The 20,074-nt window shown below is 45.9% G+C and overlaps 1 protein-coding gene across 2 annotated transcripts in view; it reads right to left on the reverse strand.

The window, feature by feature from the left end:
* Window positions 1-20,074, reverse strand: part of bcas3 (BCAS3 microtubule associated cell migration factor) — a 200,008-nt gene that overhangs the window by 6,605 nt on the left and 173,329 nt on the right. For both annotated transcript variants that reach the window (XM_030776763.1, XM_030776762.1), the window contains one exon: window positions 7,032-7,199. In XM_030776763.1, the coding sequence (XP_030632623.1) occupies window positions 7,032-7,199 (168 nt within the window). The remainder of the gene's footprint in view (window positions 1-7,031; window positions 7,200-20,074) is intronic.

Below are 20,074 nucleotides of genomic sequence, written 5' to 3' on the forward strand. Positions count from 1 at the left end.
GTTGTTTATGATCACGTACAGGTTTCATTTAATTTGCGACGCATTCAGATGCTTTGATTTCTACACATTCAACTCACATCTATTCAGCTTCACAGTGCACCTTGTTGAATTACTTCTTTGTGATGTATCAGTGGTGTTAAGATCAAAAGCTGAAGAACCATAGTAAGGAAAATAAACACAGAGATGTGGGGATGTATACTGCAGCCCTGCGACATTAGCCCTTAACTAAACATGGCAGCGCTGAATGGGCTTGATAAGTCACAGACTCTCCCTGTGAACCTGTAGAATATCCCAGATTACTAGCAAAGGCATCGTCTTCACAGGTAGGATTTGGTTCCTTTCAGGCACTTTAATATTTGATTGTTGTAAGAGACATAACCAAAACAAAGCATGGTTGTCATAATTGTGCGTGGCGATCATATAGAACTTTATAGAGCTGTAGTGCTGGTCTTGTCTGGAGATGCTCACTACAAGAGAGGCATAAAATGAAGGGAGGAGAGAGAGAGAAAGAGTAGACAGAGAAAGCACACTGCTGACAGCTGAGAGGTGTGTGTGGGTGTGTGTGTGTGTACCATTGGCAGTGTGAGGCCATTAAAGGCTCCAGGCTAAAGTGTGAGGGAGAAGAGAAGCAGTCCAGGCGACAGCCCTCCTCTTCACTTCACTCGCTCTTTACTTCTCTTTCTCTTCCTCGAAAGACCAGCAGCGGGACAGAGATCTCGTATCTATGCACTGCCTAGGCCAGCTGTTAGCACAGTGTAAAGCATTTTAGCTGCACCACACTGAAACTCTCTCCATTATGTCTTCTATCATTAATTCATATACCATCTTTTATTGATAGGCATACTTATACATGTGTGTGTGTGAGAGAGAAAGAATATGTATGTGTGTGTGTGTGGACATGTGTGTGAAAAAGAATATGTGTGTGTGTGTGTGTGTGTGTGTGAGAAGAAGAGTGTGTGCATGTGTGTGTGTATGAGAGAGAGAGAGAGACTGAGTGTGCGTGAGAGAGGGTGAGAAAGTACATAGATGAATTCAGAGGTCAGATTCTAGTATTTATTATTTATGCATAATTCATCTACTCATGCGAGCATAAACAGAGTAACCGTTTCTATGTCTCCAGATCAATTTATCTGTCATGGCTTTAAGCAGCACTGCCAGGGTTGGTTGTAACAGAGTCTTTGGAACACCAGCGCAACTCAGACTCACCTCGTCCTGAGTCCATTTTCGACGCTCTCAAACGCTTCGCGCTTTTAACGTGTTTCTCCACTGCCATGTCTAGACAATCTGAAACAGGCCCTGAAAACACTATGCACATCTTTTAAAAGTGCTTTTCTTCACTACTCCTCTCCCACTTTCTCCCTCACTCTCTCGAAACTTACTTTCTGTCGGTTACTCCCTTGAGCAAGCTGTTAAGTGCAGTCTCCACAAAAAAAAAAAAAAAAGAGGAAAAAACCTCACAAAAAGCAAAAATGCTGCAGGTTGGATGCCTTTTCTCTTTCCCTTCCCCTTTTCACTCTGCTGTCTGTGACTCTGTGAGTGTGTGTGTGTGTGTTTGAGTGTGAGTATGAGTGTGTGTGAACGGCAGCCAGCGGGGGCCTGAGAAGACGAGGATGAATGATCCAATGACACTCGGTCTCGTCACATCGGTGGAGGGGAGAGGAGAGGAGAGGAGAGGAGAGGAGAGGAGAGGAGAGGAGAGGAGAGGGGAGTAAAGGCTTCAGTGGTGTCAGCTCTGAATGTGAAGCGGATTATTCTTCATCGTCTCACCCTGTCGCTACACATTATAATCACACACACACATACACACACACACACACAGAGAGAGTGAGAGAGAGAGAGAGAGAGTGTCCAGAATGAATATGTGAGTGCTGAGGGGAAGAACTAATGATGAAGGTTGCTCTTTCACACTCGTTCACTCTTCATCTCTTGGGCTTGGCCTTTTCAAATTCCAGCTAGTGTTACCTCTTTTATTTTTCATCTTTTTTTAGCAGCTCAACTAACTAACTTACAGTTATGGACTGACTCTTCTCTCTACCCTGAAAAAGGAGGAAGAGCAAATTCACTAGTGATCCCATGGATAACAGGCTAGAGTGGGCATGGGACACAAGCCATCAATTGGCATCACTGGGTTGTTTACAGTGTCAGCAATGCTGCAATCACAAACAGGAGTGTTTTATTTCTGGTGCTCACAGCATGGTCAATGCCACACAAACTGCACTCAGTGCTGTGGACATTTCTCACTGCTGTACCATCACAGAAGTTAACCATACACTGGGAGCTCTCACCTTTACCCTCTCTCTGCCTCTGTGTCTCCCTGCTCATTTCTGTCTGTCTCACTGATTCACTAAAAGGTAATAGCACAAGAGTAGCATCAAAGGACACAATTGGACCTGAGTAAGAGACCAGAGTTAAATTAGTCTGTGTGTCTGTGTACCCCACGTAGTCAAGTTCAACTGTTCTTCAGTTCTGCTGTCTGCTAGGAGAACCTGAGCCAGGTCCAACTGAGATGTAGCCACCGCACATCTACGCTTTTCCCTAGATGTGTAACACCACCTCCACCTCCAACATCTCCTCCATCTCTCAGTCAACAGCTCACTCAGCAGCAGGGGCAGTAGTGTGCTGGTGGGCCCGGCTTCAGGACGAGTTTGTTTGTAGAATCAACCGACCCGTGCGCTGAATCGAGAGGAGAAACGATGATTGATTCCCCGGCGAAACAAACCCCTTTAACGTCGGTCTCTGGTGTTGTACCCACAGCTGTGAGCTTTTGCCTCGAAAGATGGCTATCTCGCCCTTACAACGAGCCATGACACAGAGGCACGGAGCGCTCGCTCGGATAATAACCCCGTTTTCCGCGGATGAATACGTGTGACTCTGTCCAATTCAAACAGGGAACATTACCGTCATTAGCCGACTCGGTCCGAAACAATGGAGCGTTTCAGAGAAGCAGTCCTTTGAGTCTGCCTGCTATATGTTTGAATAACCCATGTGGTTATTATAAAAGTAACAAGGCCGCAGACTGCGAATGATGAATTGGATGTCCGTTAAAGGGTATATGTTTAAAACCTGTTTCTTTCCTATTGCATCTAAAAAAAACCAAAAAACTCCTATGCCACAAAAAAACGTACATAAACTGCATTTTGCAAATTTACATAAGTGGTTCGTGGGAAATGCTTTTGTCACTGGCTTAAAATGAAGTGTGCGATGTTACCTGGGAAACCTCGGAGCACCTCCATGAACAGAGCACTAGAGAACTAAGTCTCTGTGGGGATACTGGGTGATGTGGCAGATCTAAAAATTCTGTGTCATGAGAATTACAGTCTTGACTGTACATTTTGCTTTTGAGTCAACGTCTGTTGTCTCCTGGGAACACAGGCTAGCGTTCACCATCTCAAGGCTTGCTTTTTTGGTCAGGCATCTGGTCAGCCCTCCAAGCCAAAAAAAATGCTTCAACATTAATCCAGCAAAACACCCAAAGTTCTCAGAAAAAAGGGAAACCCTCACTTATCACTGACTGATTACATCAAAGATACATTTTTTTTTATTACTGCCAGACTACAAACTTGGATAAAAAAAAACAAAGTGTAAAAATATGGGAAGTGCTTTATTGTCTCAAGATAATATCAGATCATTATGGACCATAACTAACGTGTTGGCTGTATGGGAAGCAGCTACAATCCAGCCAGAAAAACACCAGAAACCACAGACTTGAGTACTGAACAGTCACGGCACCAAGGGACTTCTGATAAATCCCTTCGCGGCGTGAAAGACAGTTTGATACACACAGAGCAAGGCTGTTGAGAGATTGGCTTTTTTGCTAGTATTTGGAAGGGGCTGGAAAACAAAGAACGTGCCCATATGAAAAGCAGAAAGCAGATGTTTCTTTTGAAGATGTCAAAGGGGTGCAAATGAGTGCTATCAGGGGAGGTTTTGTGCATTTTTGTGTGCTGGTAGTCACGTCAGATTCTGCCAGTAACAGAGCAGTTGCCCCCTGTGGTAGTCCCAGTGTGAGTGTGTGTTTGAGTAAGTAAAGTCTGAGAGAGCATGTTACGTGTTAATGAGAGTGCCTCCATGCGTGACTGTTTGAGAGTCTATATGTGTGTGTGTTCACTTGTGTGGCTCCAAGCTTTACTAGTTGAGTGTTAGTGAGTGTATATATGTGTGTGTGTGTATGTGTGTGTGTGAGAGAGTGTGTGTGTGGGCACATGTACGTACATGTGTGTCTGCGTAAGTGCGGAAGTGCCCTGCAGGGCTGAGCTGAGTATTCAGGACTGTCTGAGGAGAATGGGTACTTGAGAGCTGTCGCTAACATCCTCTTCACAAAAGCAGTCATTGTGGCGTGGCCTGTTTTACCAGCGTGGGCTCCCGGTCAAGCGAGCAAAAAGCCATCGGCTCTAATAAGTGTTAAATGCGCACACACACGCACGCGCGGGTGCTCACACACACACACACACACACACACACACACACACACACACACACACACACACACAGTTTTGTCAAAAGACAGAAAGACAAAACCCCCCCTCCTCTTTACACTTTCAAACAGTACCATCTAACGTCAAATCACATCAGGCTACTCCCACCCCAATCCACCTAATCTAATACAACTCCAAAAACAGCACACGACACCGTATCACCTAATCACTCCCCGTTATCATTTTATTTTCTCAAAACTGTGACATGCTATCAAAACAAGACATCTTATTTTGACGGGTACCGAGATAAAGCTGGAGAGGTATAAATATTTTGGATTTTGCTGCCTTAGCAATCTGAGGCTGGATGCTTACAGAGGAAAAAGGTTGTAAACGTGTTTTTTTGGAAGCGATAGTGTAATGAGGAGAGACAGAGACATAATCCCTGTGTCTAGTCTGGGTAAACAGGGAGAGTCACTGGGCCGCGGGAAGAGCCACAGACTGATGGGATTCAGCGTGGGGGTGAGCCCTGTTCTCTTGTCTGCTTAAATGGAATTTATGTTGGGTTAGCACCAATAAGCTAAATCCAATTTGTGACATTATGTTGCTGGGGAAAATCTAATTTCGTGACGACCGCGTTACGAGAGTCTGGGGCCATGAGCCTGTCCCCTATCACCTGCCCGTGGCCGTGGCGACAGAGAGGCTGCCGTTAGTGTGTGTGTGTGTGTGTGTGTGTGTGTGTGTGTGTGCGTGTGTGGAGTGAGGATCCCTCCTGTCTTCCAAAATGTTTTTTTTTCCTGCACCTTCACCCTTGAAGTTGAAAAGTGGAGAAAAAAAAGGCAAAGGTAGAAAGAAAAAAACACTAATTCATCAAGCGCATCCCATGGATAGATTGTTGGCGAGCCCAACTTCTGCATATGGAGATAGGAAGCAGAGCTCCACGTGTGTCTTTGTCTTTAGAGAGACCACTGAGAGACCCCCTGCTTAGGCAAACGCACTTACATCTAGATAACACAGCAACCCATGGACAACAGCATGTCTGTGTCAAATGACATGACTACAGCATCATAACAAATGGTCCTGTCTCTGCAGAGGCTCCAGCAAGTACGGTTCAAGTCCCTGTGGATCTCTTTTTCTTCTTTCTTTTCCTTTTTTTTTTTTCGCTGTTGTTTTTGCTTCACGACCGAATCCATTTTTTTTCAGGCCATTCTCCTTGCACTTCCTGCCCCAAAGAAAAGGGTTTGACCATATGTTTATCCACGGGCATCCTGGGAGCCAAAAGTTGAGTGTAATGTGATCAGTAATGAATTTTGCGTTACATTAAGGCCCGAAGAAATGGACGGACAAGCGCAGACTACAAGTGTCCGGGAGTCGGGGACTTAATCTAATGATGCCAAAATAGAGACAGGACCAATTACGGAGAGAGAGGGCCATCTCGCTTGCTGCTGTAGGGACTGCAAATGAATTGGTCCAAATCTGATTAGTGCCTAATAGACGCGCAGCGAGAGAGGGGGCGGTCGATGCTAAATGCATTTGGCCCCTGTGACCTCGCCGCTACGAAGCAACGGCGTCCAAGATCCAACTTCCATCTCCCCACCCTTCAGAAAAAAATACAAAATCAAAGGGATTCTTGTTCGGTTAAAGGTGGGGTAGAGTCAGGGGGGTGGAGAGAGGCAGCTCCCTAAATGAGTTAAACATTAGGATTGTCAAGGCCGGCAATTCAGCCTATCTCCCCATTTCACTCTCTCAATATTTAATTCATTATTAAAAACAACAATGACAAAAAATTACTTATTATTCTGCTTCTGAAGTTAATTTGAACCAGAAATTACTTTATCAACCTCCTTTTCTCTTTTGAAATGCAAATTCTTCACAAAACCAAATAAAGGAAAAAGTGATTCAAAAAGGCAACAAACATGAAGGGATGAGTGCGACAGTTAATGCTGTCAAGAGTAAATGGAACAAAATAAACTTTACCACTTCATTTTCTGACACCCTTGTGTTTTTTGTGGTCTGTTGAGGTGCAGATAAGTGGAACAAACTGAGGCTGATTGGGACTGAGGCAGGTGAGTTAATGAAGAGAGCACATGCTAAAAAGGTCTTAAACGGAAACACACTCGTTCAGATGAACCCAACACCTGAGCTAACCGCTTACAACAGACGTTTGATGTTAAGGACTGAAACAATTATCCATCACTGTTTATTCCTGGGTGGAACAACCACTTAAAAGAGCTTACAGAGCGGGAACCAGTGCTTAAGAGTTCCGTCCTCACAAATCATCAGAAGGTTCTAGGCATTCTCATTCTAGAGTGCGGCCACTCTGTGAAACATACAGATAAACTAACTCCTGTCCATGTTAAATGAATCACTGGCTGCCCACATTTCAAAATCTTAGATTTGTCTACATCACATGGAGAAATTTAATTTTGTGCTCATTAATATGAAGTGGCAGGTGTATCTGGACCCATGTAAGTTCCTATCTGAATAACTACATTAATTTACCTGATGACAGATCAGTGACTGTTGTGGAATGGGACCTTTGTAGTGTTTGAAAGTAATGCTCTTGAGCTCTCTTTGCCTATTTTATGTCTGGAGGAGTCACTAATTCGGGTTCCTTACCTGTCCCAGAGCCCACAATATCCCTGTTGGGTGATTCGGACATTGCGTCAGCCAAACGCTCTCTCAGGCCCTCCTCCGTGGTGTCCACAGAGGACATGTGACGAAGGCCGAAGCTCTCGGGCCAGCTGCCGCACACCTCCAGCAGGGTGACGCTACGGTCGAACGTCCCTTTAAAACACGACAGAGAGAGAGGAAAGAGGACAACAGGTCAGTCCAAACACGCTCTATTCAGCCCAACTCAATGGCATTCCACCGTTTCTGACAAAGAGAACACCTCAGAGCACCGACTAAACCAAGAACTTCTTTTACACAGTTTACTTTGTCTCGGTCAAGGCCCCTGTTTAGACTCACACATATCATTTATGTTGCGGTGCTTAGACTGCGCCAAGCGTCATGCAAAAGGGCTTGAGGCTCTCACAGGCCTGGTGTCAACAGCAGCAGTGCTGAGATCAGAGAGAAAGAGGGGGAGAGAGCTATCTGCGTTTCATCTGGTACACCTCACCAACTCAAACTCAGCCACAGCGTGGTAGGAGATTGCAAAAAAAAAAAGAATGCTGTGACTGTGACTTCAAACAAAGCCAGAGTCCTTTCAATATTCCTGGAAGTTCAGCAGAAGAGCTGATAAACAAAGAAAGAGAGAGAGAGAGAGAGAGAGGGAGTAACAGCGAGAGAAAGAGTGCAGAGGAAGAAGTCTGTCTCTTGTGATCTTGTCTGTACAAGAGAGACGGCAGTGTTTCAGGGGGTGTCTTTCTTTCCCCACACAGATACCTACTTCATGAAATACAGCTAGTCGGGTTATCAGAGAAGCCCTTGGAGGAGGCCGCTTTGATGTATGGGCCAGTCGCTATCTGCACTTGTCCAGAGCCGCTGCTCTAGCTCAGCCACACTCCGGTCCTCTGACAGGTCGCTAATGCGTGGCGAGGGTGCAGCACGGCGGGCCGACTGACCGCCTCTGATACAGGGACCGGGTCCCGCCGTTATCTGCTGTAAAACACCAGGCCGGCCAGACTTAAAGACAGCAGATAACTTCATGCCACTTCATAAAAAAGCTGTTTGTGCCATGTTGGCCACCGAATCCCTCAAAGGACCAACCTCCCAAAAAAAAACAGACACACACACACACACACACACGCCCCCCCCTCAACGTTTCTGCCCAGCAGGCCCACCATCAAAGCAAAGAGGCCAGAAGGGAGTGGCTAAGATCACAGCGTCATGGTAACAGAACCTCTGAGCTGTCATAGCCCATAATATATGTCACCTTTTGAAGGTGACAAGTAGTATATTTGTTTTTTTGTTATGTTCTTTAAAGAGCTCGATTTCTAATGCTGTGTGTTGAGTCTTCTGCCCTGTGTCACTGACGGCTGAAAGATTAACTTCAGGATGTAAGTTTTTAAGAGTCACGCTAAAATTGCGTTTGATGCTCAGGGGACGTTTGTGTACCTGTATCTGTGTGTGGATTCCATAGGACTTCATCCTTCACTGCATCAGTCAGTTGTTTACTTGAGTCTAAACCAGTATGTTAGTGAGTGTGTATTCAGGTTGACAAGTATGTGGGAGACTCTTGTGTTCATGCGTGTGTGTGCGCAAGACAGGTAAAGAGGTCTTAAAGATGTCTTCAGAATCTCCTGTGTATGAGATCTTTGTGAAGCATTTTTGTGTAACCCAAAAACTACACCTAAACATAAAGCTTCTGCTGGACAGACTACTTATGCACGATGCTGACAGAGGACATGCCGACAACAGTGTGCCACTATCGACAGTGGCTTCAGTTTTCACCGCTTGAAACAGCTAGAGCAGCCCTACACCTGAAGACGGTAGGTGTCTTGTCTAGCTTAGATTTCGCTTTGCTGCAGATATTTCGGGGAAGGAGCTGCAGCAGGCAGAATGATAAAAGCGCGTGAGAGATCAGGAGTTCGCTCTCTTTCGTCAGGGGTCGTCGCGGGGCGGGTTGGGGGGTGAAGGGGTGGAGGGTAGGGGTGGGGGGGTCGCAGATCTCTTCATCAGAGAGTTGACAACCCTGTTCGGCTCGGCTCCAGCCCACATTCCCCATCCCTCACACTGATTCGACTGCCAAGGCCTGGACGCAATTAAATAACAATCACCAGTTCTGACAGCATAGGCCAGGCCACTGAGAGAGGGAGACAGAAAGAGAAAGAGTGAGAGAGAGAGTAAGTTAAAGAGAGAGACAGAGAGAAAATTGAAGGGAGAGAGAGAGAGACAGAGAGAAAGTTAAAAAGAGAGAGAGAGAGGGGGAAAGAGAAAGAGAGAGAGAGAAAGTTAAAAAGAGAGAGAGAGAGAGAGAAAGAGAGAGAGAGAGAGAGAGGGAGAAAGTTAAAAGAGAGAGAGAGAGAGAGAGAGAGAGAGAGAGAGGGGGAAGAGAAAGAGAGAGAGAGAGAGAGAGAGAGAGAGAGAAAGTTAAAAAGAGAGAGAGAGAGAGGGGGAAAGAGAAAGAGAGAGAGAGAAAGTTAGAAAGAGAGAGAGAGAGGGGGAAAGAGAAAGAGAGAGAGAGAAAGTTAAAAAGAGAGAGAGAGAGAGAAAGAGAGAGAGAGAGAGAGAGAGAGAGAGGGAGAAAGTTAGAAAGAGAGAGAGAGAGAGAGAGAGAGGGGGAAAGAGAAAGAGAGAGAGAGAGAGAGAGAGAGAGAGAGAGAGAGAAAGTTAAAAAGAGAGAGAGAGAGAGGGGGAAAGAGAAAGAGAGAGAGAGAAAGTTAGAAAGAGAGAAAGAGAGAGGGAGAAAGTTAAGAGGGTTCCATTTCACTCCAAAGCACGTTCATGCCTCTCCCCTGTTTTAATGTGGCACTTTGGAAAAAAAACTTGTCTACACTACTGAGACATGAGGACATTGTGTTCAGGCGGATTTAGGGAAAAAAGCTGTGTTTTTCATCATCATAAAACCCCCATCGACCGTGGATTAGTCCACTCTCAGCTGTTGGCAAATACCGGCCCGCTTATCTCACACCAGTGTGTGTTCCTTGAAGGTTTAATCGGTGTGCCTGTTCGCCTTTTTACGGGCCGGAGCCTGGCTCTGAGTTTACATTACAGAGAATCACAGGTGACTCCCGGACACATGCCCCAGTCACCGGGTTACCCGGGACAGCAAACACCTTAATGATGGACAGAATTAAGCAGCTGGTAGGATGGAGCGCAGGTCGGACTAATTCAATTAAGTTTTACTGAGGTGCCCGTGCGATCGACTGAGCTAATGACAGTTTATGACTCATAAAGTGGGAGCTTTGCGATTTGCGTAACTCACACCTGACAAGACAACAAATGCCTTCTGGTGGGGGAAAGAACAACAGTGTGTAAATCAAGAGTTGTCATTAGCGAGCGGTCAGACAAACACACCCTGCGCCACTCACTGTGTTTGAGAACACCAACTAGCCACACATCATCAGGACTACACATACAACTCGCTATGTATTTTAAAAAGTAAAGACTGTGTATAAAGGGATTCAACTTTCAAAACAGATAAATAATTGATATGGAAATGCAGACTTCCAGTCTGATCCAGTTTAGTAGTGATTTAGAATTACAAAGAGGGTAATAACAGCATGAAGCTTCAAACTAGGGTTTTGGGACACAGTTGGTGGACATGGCCAGCAGTTCTCATCTGGCTGTGGCTTTGTTGGCATTTCCTGTCTGAAACATCCATGCCAAGATAAGGCTAGGGCAGAACCACCCTGTCCCAGAAAACCACACTTTCATCAGCTCCCACACCAGGCCTGTTCTGAGGTGCTGTTAGCAGACACAAACATCACACACACACACACACACACACACACAGACACACACACACGCACAGACGCACACACTCACACACACACAAACTGACACAACAAACCCTCTCAAATCAACTGTTCCTGAAAAATCAGACTGACGGCGCTGCAGACAAGTGTAAGGCTACCAAGGCAACACAGCCCTGAAAGCTGCCAGAAGTGTTTAGCGGCGATGGGGGTGTTAATGTAGATGTAAGCTCCAAGGATTAACGGAGTGATAGGTAGCTCGGAGGAAGTCTCTCTTTCTCTCCCTTCCTTTCATTACATTACACTTAGGCTTTTAAATAATTTACTTTCTCTCTCTAACTCTCTCTCTCTCTCTCTCCAGCTCCCAGAGTGCTAACAATCCCATCAATATCGTTAGCCTCGCAGGGTTTTTTACACACAATAGACCCCCCCCCCACTCTCTGCTTGTCCCCTCATTTTCCACCCTTAAGCCTGCTTAAATCCAACAGAATACTAGGTTAACAGCTAAATGTCTGACACTTAGCCCTAAACCTTTAATAGCATGGTATGGAGTCTGGCTGTAACACTGTGTGAAGCACAGAAGTCCACAGAAATGTTTTCCTCTGTCAGGACATCCTACCCCTGCGCTACCATGGTAACTTTGAGAAAATGCACCACATGAAGAGTGGAGAACATCAAAATTGATTTGACTAAATGTGAAATGGTGGAAAATTGCTCAGAAATTAATTTAAAGTAATAAGTGAACTCCCCTTCTCCTTTTTGGATTCTGAATCAGCTCCAAAATGGCCAGAGCCTCCTCTTCATGGACTCAAACCTGAACATATCAACATTTTCAGTGTGTGAATTGTCTTTCTACCATCAGTGGTTACTGGGACTCCCAAAAGGCTTACTGAGAATAATATTCAAAGTCACAGGACTTTCAACGAGACAGATTTTGGCTGTTAAATTTGGCCAAGACAGATGGTTCTCTGTCAGCTATGAATGACCCTGAACAATCACTTGTGTAGTTAATTCGTTTAAGATTTTAATGATAAGGATCTTTAAAAAAGCTAAATCTGGCAGAAGTACAAAGAATTAGTGTCTTCCTCATGAACAGAGAAGTTACCCTAAATTCAAGCCATCCTTTGAAAAAGCCTCCTTTGTGACCTGACACCTATATAATTGAGTGTTCTCATCCTACCTGGAAAACACGGATAAAGATTTTGGATTGTCAGACACAAACACACACATGCACACACACCGTCTTGGAATGTGTGTGGGTGTGTGTGTGTGAGCATGTACAAACTGCACACATGCACGTGTGCTAAAGTGTCAACAGAGCAGACATGCGGTACGTGTTAGCGTCTTCTGACCCTGGAGTGATGATCTGTGTTTGTTTGCATGTTTTGTAAACATGGTAGCTCTCACACTGGCTCATACCATGAAAGTATCTTCTCTGCTTTGTCAGCATAATCAGTGCCTGACGCTATTGGCTGTCTGCTCACATTTGCAACTGTTATTGGCTGTTGCTTGCACTTTTGTGCGCATCACACAGAATGGAGAGTGCTCTGGGATTGAAGTAGCAGGGCCAGGGTATTGTTTAGGGGCGGTGTGTGTTTTAAGGGGTGTTCTCTTTAGCACTGGCGTTGACCCCTGGTGAACTGTGGACCTTTTGAGTCATGTAGGAAAAGGTGGAAGAGGAGCTCTACAGGCTGGATGGGCGGGGCTCTTCAGCCTTGCCTTGGTTGGCCTTTGGTCCCCACTGTTTGCCCTGACACTCTCTTCATTAAAGGCCCTCAAGGGACCGGGCAGTGCCCCATAATCAACATCAAACACGGCATTAACTCGCAACCAGCATGACTGACATAAGAGCCTGGCAGTGAGGTTTTGGTTGGGCCGAGGGGTGGAAACGTAGGCTCTGATTGGAGCTTAATGGTGCAGGACCGGGGCATATAAATGAGAAGGGAAATGAGTGTGGCCTTGCTTTATACAATGCTTCTCTTTCTTTTCTTCAAGAATCTCTTTCGTATTTCCCTCCTTCAGTCTTCAGGGAGGTGGTGGTGGTAGTGGGTGGGTGGAGGGTAGGGGGTTAGCAATTTGGGACGTGGGTTTGGGGCCCCAGTAGTAACGAAGTGAATGGCGGCCCTACAGATGATTAAAAGGGAGCGATATGCTTGATACAGAGCAGGAGCCCAGGGCTGGGCCTGTCTGCTGACAAACTGTCCTCAGTGCACCACCAAAGCAGATGATGAGAGAGTACTCCCGCTCCTGTGGCCTAGTGCTGAGAGATCATACACACACACACACACACACACACACACACACACACACACACACACACACGCATGCGTGTACACGCTTGCACACACATAGAAACAGAAAGACAGACAGACAGACACACAGACACAGACACAGACACAGACACGGACACGGACACGGACACACACACATAAACGCCCGTACAAACTTGCACACATACAGAAACAGACAAACACACACATACAGCCACACACGCGCACACACACACACACACACACACACACACACACACATATATATGCATATGCACATTTACACACTAAACTGACGAACTCGTACATTTACAAATTAAGTAAGGTTTAGCCTCAATTCATAAAATGCATCATAAAATAAAAATCAGAGCACCCATGTCAATCTTTCAGCCCAGTCAGCCTGGGGCTAGATTTAAGCAAGTCACTTTATAAATACAACCAGTAAAGTACATGTAAACACAACGTGTCTGCAGTGGACTAATGAGCTGCAGATAAAGAGCGAAGTGGCAGTCCATTTGTAAGCCAAACCGACGGGAACGCCTAATTGATATCGAAGCATATTGTGTTACACTGTAACTTAATGAAGCCAACGTCTTGTTTATGCTGAGCAGCTAATGTGTTACACAGATACTGGAGTCCATTCATTTTTCAGACAGGCCGGTACACACACACATACACACATACACACACACACACACACACACACACACACACAAGAGCCTAGTTTGACAGGGTCTGCACTCTCACTGTTGAAAAACTCGACACATACACTAGCCCCACCGCTCATCTGTAATCTACTGTGCATTTGAAAAATGGGGCGAGCTGATTAGGAGACGAAGCTTAGACCTGCTGTCAGAAAACGAATAAATAACAGAGAGAGCACAAGGCCATTTCTCCTCCTCTCTGCTATCACTCCATCTGTCTGAGACAGACTGACAGATGTATGGCTGAACAGACTCTCCATGAAAACCTATGTTCATCCAATCTCCAAAACAGTGACATATACACCCAGATTAAACACATCTCTGAGTGAACATAAACACGGATGAAATGGAATTATTTAGACTGACGTGCTGATCGTATGCGAGCCGATGCCTAGCAAGCGCGTATATGTATGTTTATGTACGTGTGTGTATGAGTGTGTGTGTGTGTGAGTGTTGTCTTAGATCTGAGAGAAGCGTGAAATCTGATGGTGGGTGTCAGTGTTCATCATGAATCATCATGCTGGCACATCCCAGCACAGAGCCCATCCATCAGATGGAGTGTGTGTGTGTGTGTGTGTCTGCAGGTGCTGACAGATCCCACCCTGAGCCCACTACGCATACACACACACACACACACACACACACACACACACACACACACACACACACACACACACCTGTGGTACGGTCAAGATGTTTCAAAATGTTACAAAAGTTAAAGTCAGAAACAGAACAGATACGGATGAAAGAGCCTTGGCCTCACATTACACATCATTAAAGACACAACACACGCGTTGCTCACTCTAGCACAGATGAAGCATTATTTACAAAGCAGCATCCAATTTCTAAGACAGATGACCTGACAAAGATTAAAACAGAGAACACAATTCCACCTGGACAAACAGACAATGGACATCAATGGACATCTCCATCTTCAGGCAAGCTATTAATGCACAAGTCATCCATCTCTAAAGTGGAAGAAAAAAAAATCATGTCCTCCTCTTGAAGGCTGTTTCTTTCTCTCATTCAGTCTATTTCTCTGTTTATTTACTTTCTGTTTACCCCTCCGCAGGTCCTAATAGTTCACACTCTTATCCGGGATATGACCCAGGACAAACATAAACTCGTGCTGCATTCTGTTTACTGTTGCTTTAGCGCATGCCAAATAAATATTGACACGTTATTTGGACATTCTCATGCAAGCAGAAATGCGAAGGAAGTCCCTGAGAGCAGGAAAAGGGAGGGCGGAGGGGCTTCAGCCTCCTGATCTCATTTTCTGAAGAGGGGGAAGGATGGAGGGAAGAAGGCCAGGGAAGGGAGGGAAAATTAGGGAGATGGGAACTGTGATTCCGGGTAAATGATAAATGAGTTAGGAGCACACAGCCCCCTACTTGTCTCATGTTTGCCACCGAAGAAAAGCGGAGAAACAAAGATGGGAGGAAAAAAAAAGATACAAAAAGGAAGTGTGATTACGAAGGTCTCATCTGGCCGTCAGATGGGACACGACAGCCATGGTACTCCCTCTCTCTCTACCTCTTTCCCCACTGACAGAGACATACACACATACACACAGACACTCACTCAGAGAGAGACACGCGCACGCACACGCATGTACACAAACACACACACACACACACACACACGCTCTCGCTCACACACACAGGGTTCTGACCTTGTCAGTCAGCATTATCTCTGTGGCCCCTGATGTGTGTCACAGAGCACGAGCTACATGAGAACATGATCTGATTGACTGGAGCTTTTCTTACACCTGATCAGGGGTCTGCTCCTGGGTCACTAGTCCCCCACAGCCCTTCTCTAAGTAGCAGGCTGTAGCAGGCCCAAGCCTAGCGCTGGCTACAGTCATAGTCACTCTACCAGAGAAACTATGTACTGTACGTGGGTATGTTTGCATCGTAAAAACCAAAAAACATGAGTGTAAGGGTGTGTGTGTTTGTGTGAGTCAGAGAATCTGTTGTTCGGTGCCGCGGTTTGAGTTTTGGAGAAACGGGAAGAACCCCCCTCTTTTCCCGTCCTCTCCAGGGAGGACCTTGGCAGTACAGGCCCTCTTATCGCTGTTATTCTATGAAAACTACCGTAACTACAGCCTTGCCGTTCTTCACAGAGACCGCTGCCTTCAAAAAAAGAAAAGGCACACAGCACGCTGCTCAAGTGGAAAAACAAGCTGTGGACCTAATTAAAGGCCCAATTTGGAGAAAACATATTGCATATAATGGCTTACAAACGCCTCCTGCACTGCGGCTGAAGAAGTTGAATTACAGGTTTGGGTTGGAAAGCGTAGCGTGGGGAGTCAGGGCAGTACCGTTCTGATGTGGGACTCCTGGGCCGCTGTCGCCAAAGCAGTTTCTTCTCGCAGTGACGGACTCTTAGGACGACTTCCCTCCCGCAAAAAAAAAAAAAAAAAAAAAGGCAACGTCGCATCCCTCTCTCCAGGCAAGGGTCACTCAGGGCCCATGGGAGGGCCAGGGGCCAAAACGGGGGAGGATTTTGTAGGCTGGAGCAATCCGTCAGAATCCCATTTGATAATGAGAGAGAGGCGCCTAATGTGTCTCTAATCTGAGCGTGCGGGTTTTTTATGCGCGGCCGGGGTGGGGTGGCGCGGGGGGTGTTTAGAAGAGCTGCTGTATGGTAGCCCAGCTCCAAACAAGACTGCAATTATCTCTTCTCTCTGCTGCATATAAACCCTCTTAAGTGGAAGTAATCTCATTGGGTTTGGGGGGGGGGGGGTTGGGATGAGGGGGTGGTGGGGGGGGGGCATAAATAAGTCCCTAAGTTGTGAGTGGTATCGAGGCAGCTGAGAGGTTTCAGGAGGATGTGGAGCGTAGGTTTGGACTTTTTTTTCCGCTGACCAAGGAGCTTCAGATTTGATATTCTGATTACGATCAAATCCCACCACCCCACCTGGGACCGCGGTCATTTTTCTCATTCTACCTCTCAAAGCCTCTTATCTGAATGTGAATGTGGTCCAGTCAGCCCCGCGTCCCAGCAGCCCAATGGGTAAGAACAGAAAAAAAGGACAAGCTTAGGCTCACAAATGCCCTCCTCGTACAGCAAAAATCAATTCTCCTGCTGTACACCGCATTGAACGTTGGCCAATGCAGGGACTGCAAAGCAAACGGATCTTTAAATCCTTTCACTCGGGAATTCGGTATCTTGTCTTAGTTGGGATTAATGTTCCAGAATATTCTTCAATCCAGAGCATTTTACGTCATTTTTGCTGGAATTACGTATATAGTAAAACTGTAAAGACAGCAAGAGTAAATGTAAAAAGTAATAAAGCCATTTCTAGGGAAATTGTGTGTGTGTGTGTGTGTGTGTCACTGAGGACTGCCCTTTGGTCTAAGACCTTGGCCTTCACACTCAGAGTTTGGACTGTGAACTTGAGGCATAAATCTCTACTTCAGTTATTTCAGTAAAAGTGTCTGAAGGGTGATTTAAAATGGCCTCATGCACACACTTAACAAAGCAAAACAGAGTCCTGGATTAACAGCCAAATCAGCATAAGATCATTCTGCAGAACATTCAACAATACAATACAAAACAACAAAACACAACACCCCCCACCACCAAGACACACACACCTTTTCTCTCTCTTTCTTGCCCTCTCTCTCTCTCTCTCGCTCTCTCTCTTTCTCTCTCTCACACACACACACACACACACACACACCTGCTTTAAATAGATAAAAGCAGAATTAAACTCAACTGGAGAGTGAAGATTCCTTCACACAGTTATTTGAGCTCATTTCTGTCAGAACACTGAACACAAGGCAAAACAAAGTCAAGCTAAACTAAAGAGAGACCCCTGGGTCACAGAAGAACAGAAATAGCTTTAAACTGGATCAATGCTTAATACTTGAGCAATTCAAAGGTTTGATTCATTTAGACTGACACAGAATGAGGCACTCAGAGGAGAATCTGTAAATCAGAGGAGAGTCTGTAAAAGTTCAAAAAAGCAGCCAAAGGAGAAAGAAAGAGAAAGAGAGAGAGAGAGAGAGAGAGAGAGAGAGAGAGAGAGAGTGAGTGGTGAGAGAGAGAGAGACAGAGGTGGAGGAGAAAGAGAGAGAGAGAAAGGGAGGGAAGGAGGGAGGGAGGGAGAGATAGAGAGAGAGAGAGAGAGAGAGAGAGAGAGAAAGGGAGGAGGGGACTAGAGAGAGACAGGGCTGGGGGGGAGAGGGAAAGAGGTGGGGGAGAGAGGGGGGGAGAGAGAGAGAGAGAGAGAGAGAGAGAGAGAGAGAAAGAGAGGGGGAGAGAGAGAGAGAGAGAGAGAGAAAGACAGAGAGAGAGAGAGAGAGAGAGACAGAGAGAGAGAGAGAGAGAGAGAGAGAGAGAGAAAGAGAGGGGGAGAGAGAGAGAGAGAGAGAGAGAAAGAAAGAGAGGGGGAGAGAGGGAGAGAGAGAGTAATTTCAGGGGAGCAGCACTGGTAATGTGCGCAATGACATCTGGGACTGTAATCAGTTGGCTGCTTTCAAGATCTGCCAAAGCAAACAAAGCAATAACAAATCCACTTTACAGATCATCAATCTGCCCCTCTGCATGCCAAGGTAAACAGTCCAGGACACAAGTTTGCCTTTAAACTTGGACTTTGCAAGCACAAGGGGTCAGTCCCTGTCATGCCATCCTACCTGCTGTTACAAACACACACACACATACAGAGGCTTACACACACGCACACAGGCATGCAGGCATGCACGCACGCACGCGCGCACACACACACACGCACGCGCGCACACACACACACACACACACACACACACACACACACACACACACACACACACACACACACAGTTACATTCCATGGCTACGTTTATGAACAGAAATGATGGAAACACTCATATTGACTGTTTCCTTTCATACATTAAGAGCTAGAACACACACAGATCTACCTGTCAGGCTTTATCTACCGACATCAGATGAAATAATGAAACGTCAGAACACAAAATAAGTAGAAAATTCTGGCAACAGTCTGCAGTCTTCTCATCCCATCTGGCAGCCAATTTGTACAAAGTAATGGTAATTTTTCCATGCATTTTGTGTCAGATCTGAAAAAAAGATAAAGTTAAAACAAACACACGCTGCGCTTGTATGTTCTGAGTTCATCAGTGTCGGAATGGTAGCAGATGTCAACGAACGGTAAGCACAACAAAAGGGAGAACACGTCATTGATTTTCTTTGGGCGACACTTTTGAACAATAATAAGGTTCTCACACACCAGTGGGGCGGACCGCCTGAGTGGAAAATGAAATGGGATTGGTTAATCTGATTTGAGAGTGGTGTAACTGGCACTGTTGTGACAGTGTTGTGACTTGTGCCAAAACCCAAAACACTGGAGGTAAAGCACTCGTCAGATGAGTGCCCCCCCCCTTTTTCTTTTTTGCATTTTTTCCCCATGCACTAAGCCCACACTGTGCATTTATCCAACAAATACGCGCACACACACACACACACACACAGACACACACACGCACACACACACACACACACACAGACACACACACGCACACACAAACACACACACAGACACACACAAACACACATACACAGCAGAACATCCAAAGACAAGTCATCAGGAGCAGGGACAGCCCAGCCCTTGACTGAGAGCTGAAATGATTTGTACTTTTTTAGAGACTACACATTCACTTCAAAAGAAACACTGCCTTACCACGCAAACAGACTGGCTGCAGAGATCTAAACACACCCTGCTCAGTAGGAAAGTATCAGTGTGGCGTCTATCACATGCAGACACAGTCAGACACCAACACTCAGTCAGTACTGTTTAGTGTTGTTTGATAAAGACAGAAGTTAAAAAAACAAAACAAAAAAAAACACCAACTGACATCCGCCGGGTTTCAATGACGACAGGCAGGAAAGTCATGTTGCTAGAAAAAAAAAAAGGTAGTTTACCCAAACGTCAGTGTCACTGCTCATGTCTCCTGCAGGCTGGAAAGGACAGGGGAACAGAGGATCTGATTGGCTGGTCATGAAGCCCACCTGGGCAGCAGTGCCTGAATGTGATGCAGTTCTGAGTGGTCGGAGGGTTCGGTTTTTTAGCCATGGGGCTAAGTCATCGTGGTGTTGAGAAAACCCATGGGCTGACTCATATGACACATCCAAACCCTCTGGAAAAGGCCAACTCATGACAACCCGAAGCATGGATCGGGGCAGGGGTGTGTGTGAGTGTGAAGAAACTCATGTGTGTAAGGTTAGAGACAAGTAAGAAGGAAAACAAGTTTTAGGCCTTTGTTTTGGGCATCAAAGAGCTAGAAAGAGCTCGGTGTGTCTGTGCTCTCTGCATGTGGACTGAATTGGAC

The sequence above is a fragment of the Chanos chanos genome, chromosome 6, assembly GCF_902362185.1.
Source record: "Chanos chanos chromosome 6, fChaCha1.1, whole genome shotgun sequence".
Taxonomy (NCBI): Eukaryota; Metazoa; Chordata; class Actinopteri; order Gonorynchiformes; family Chanidae; genus Chanos; species Chanos chanos.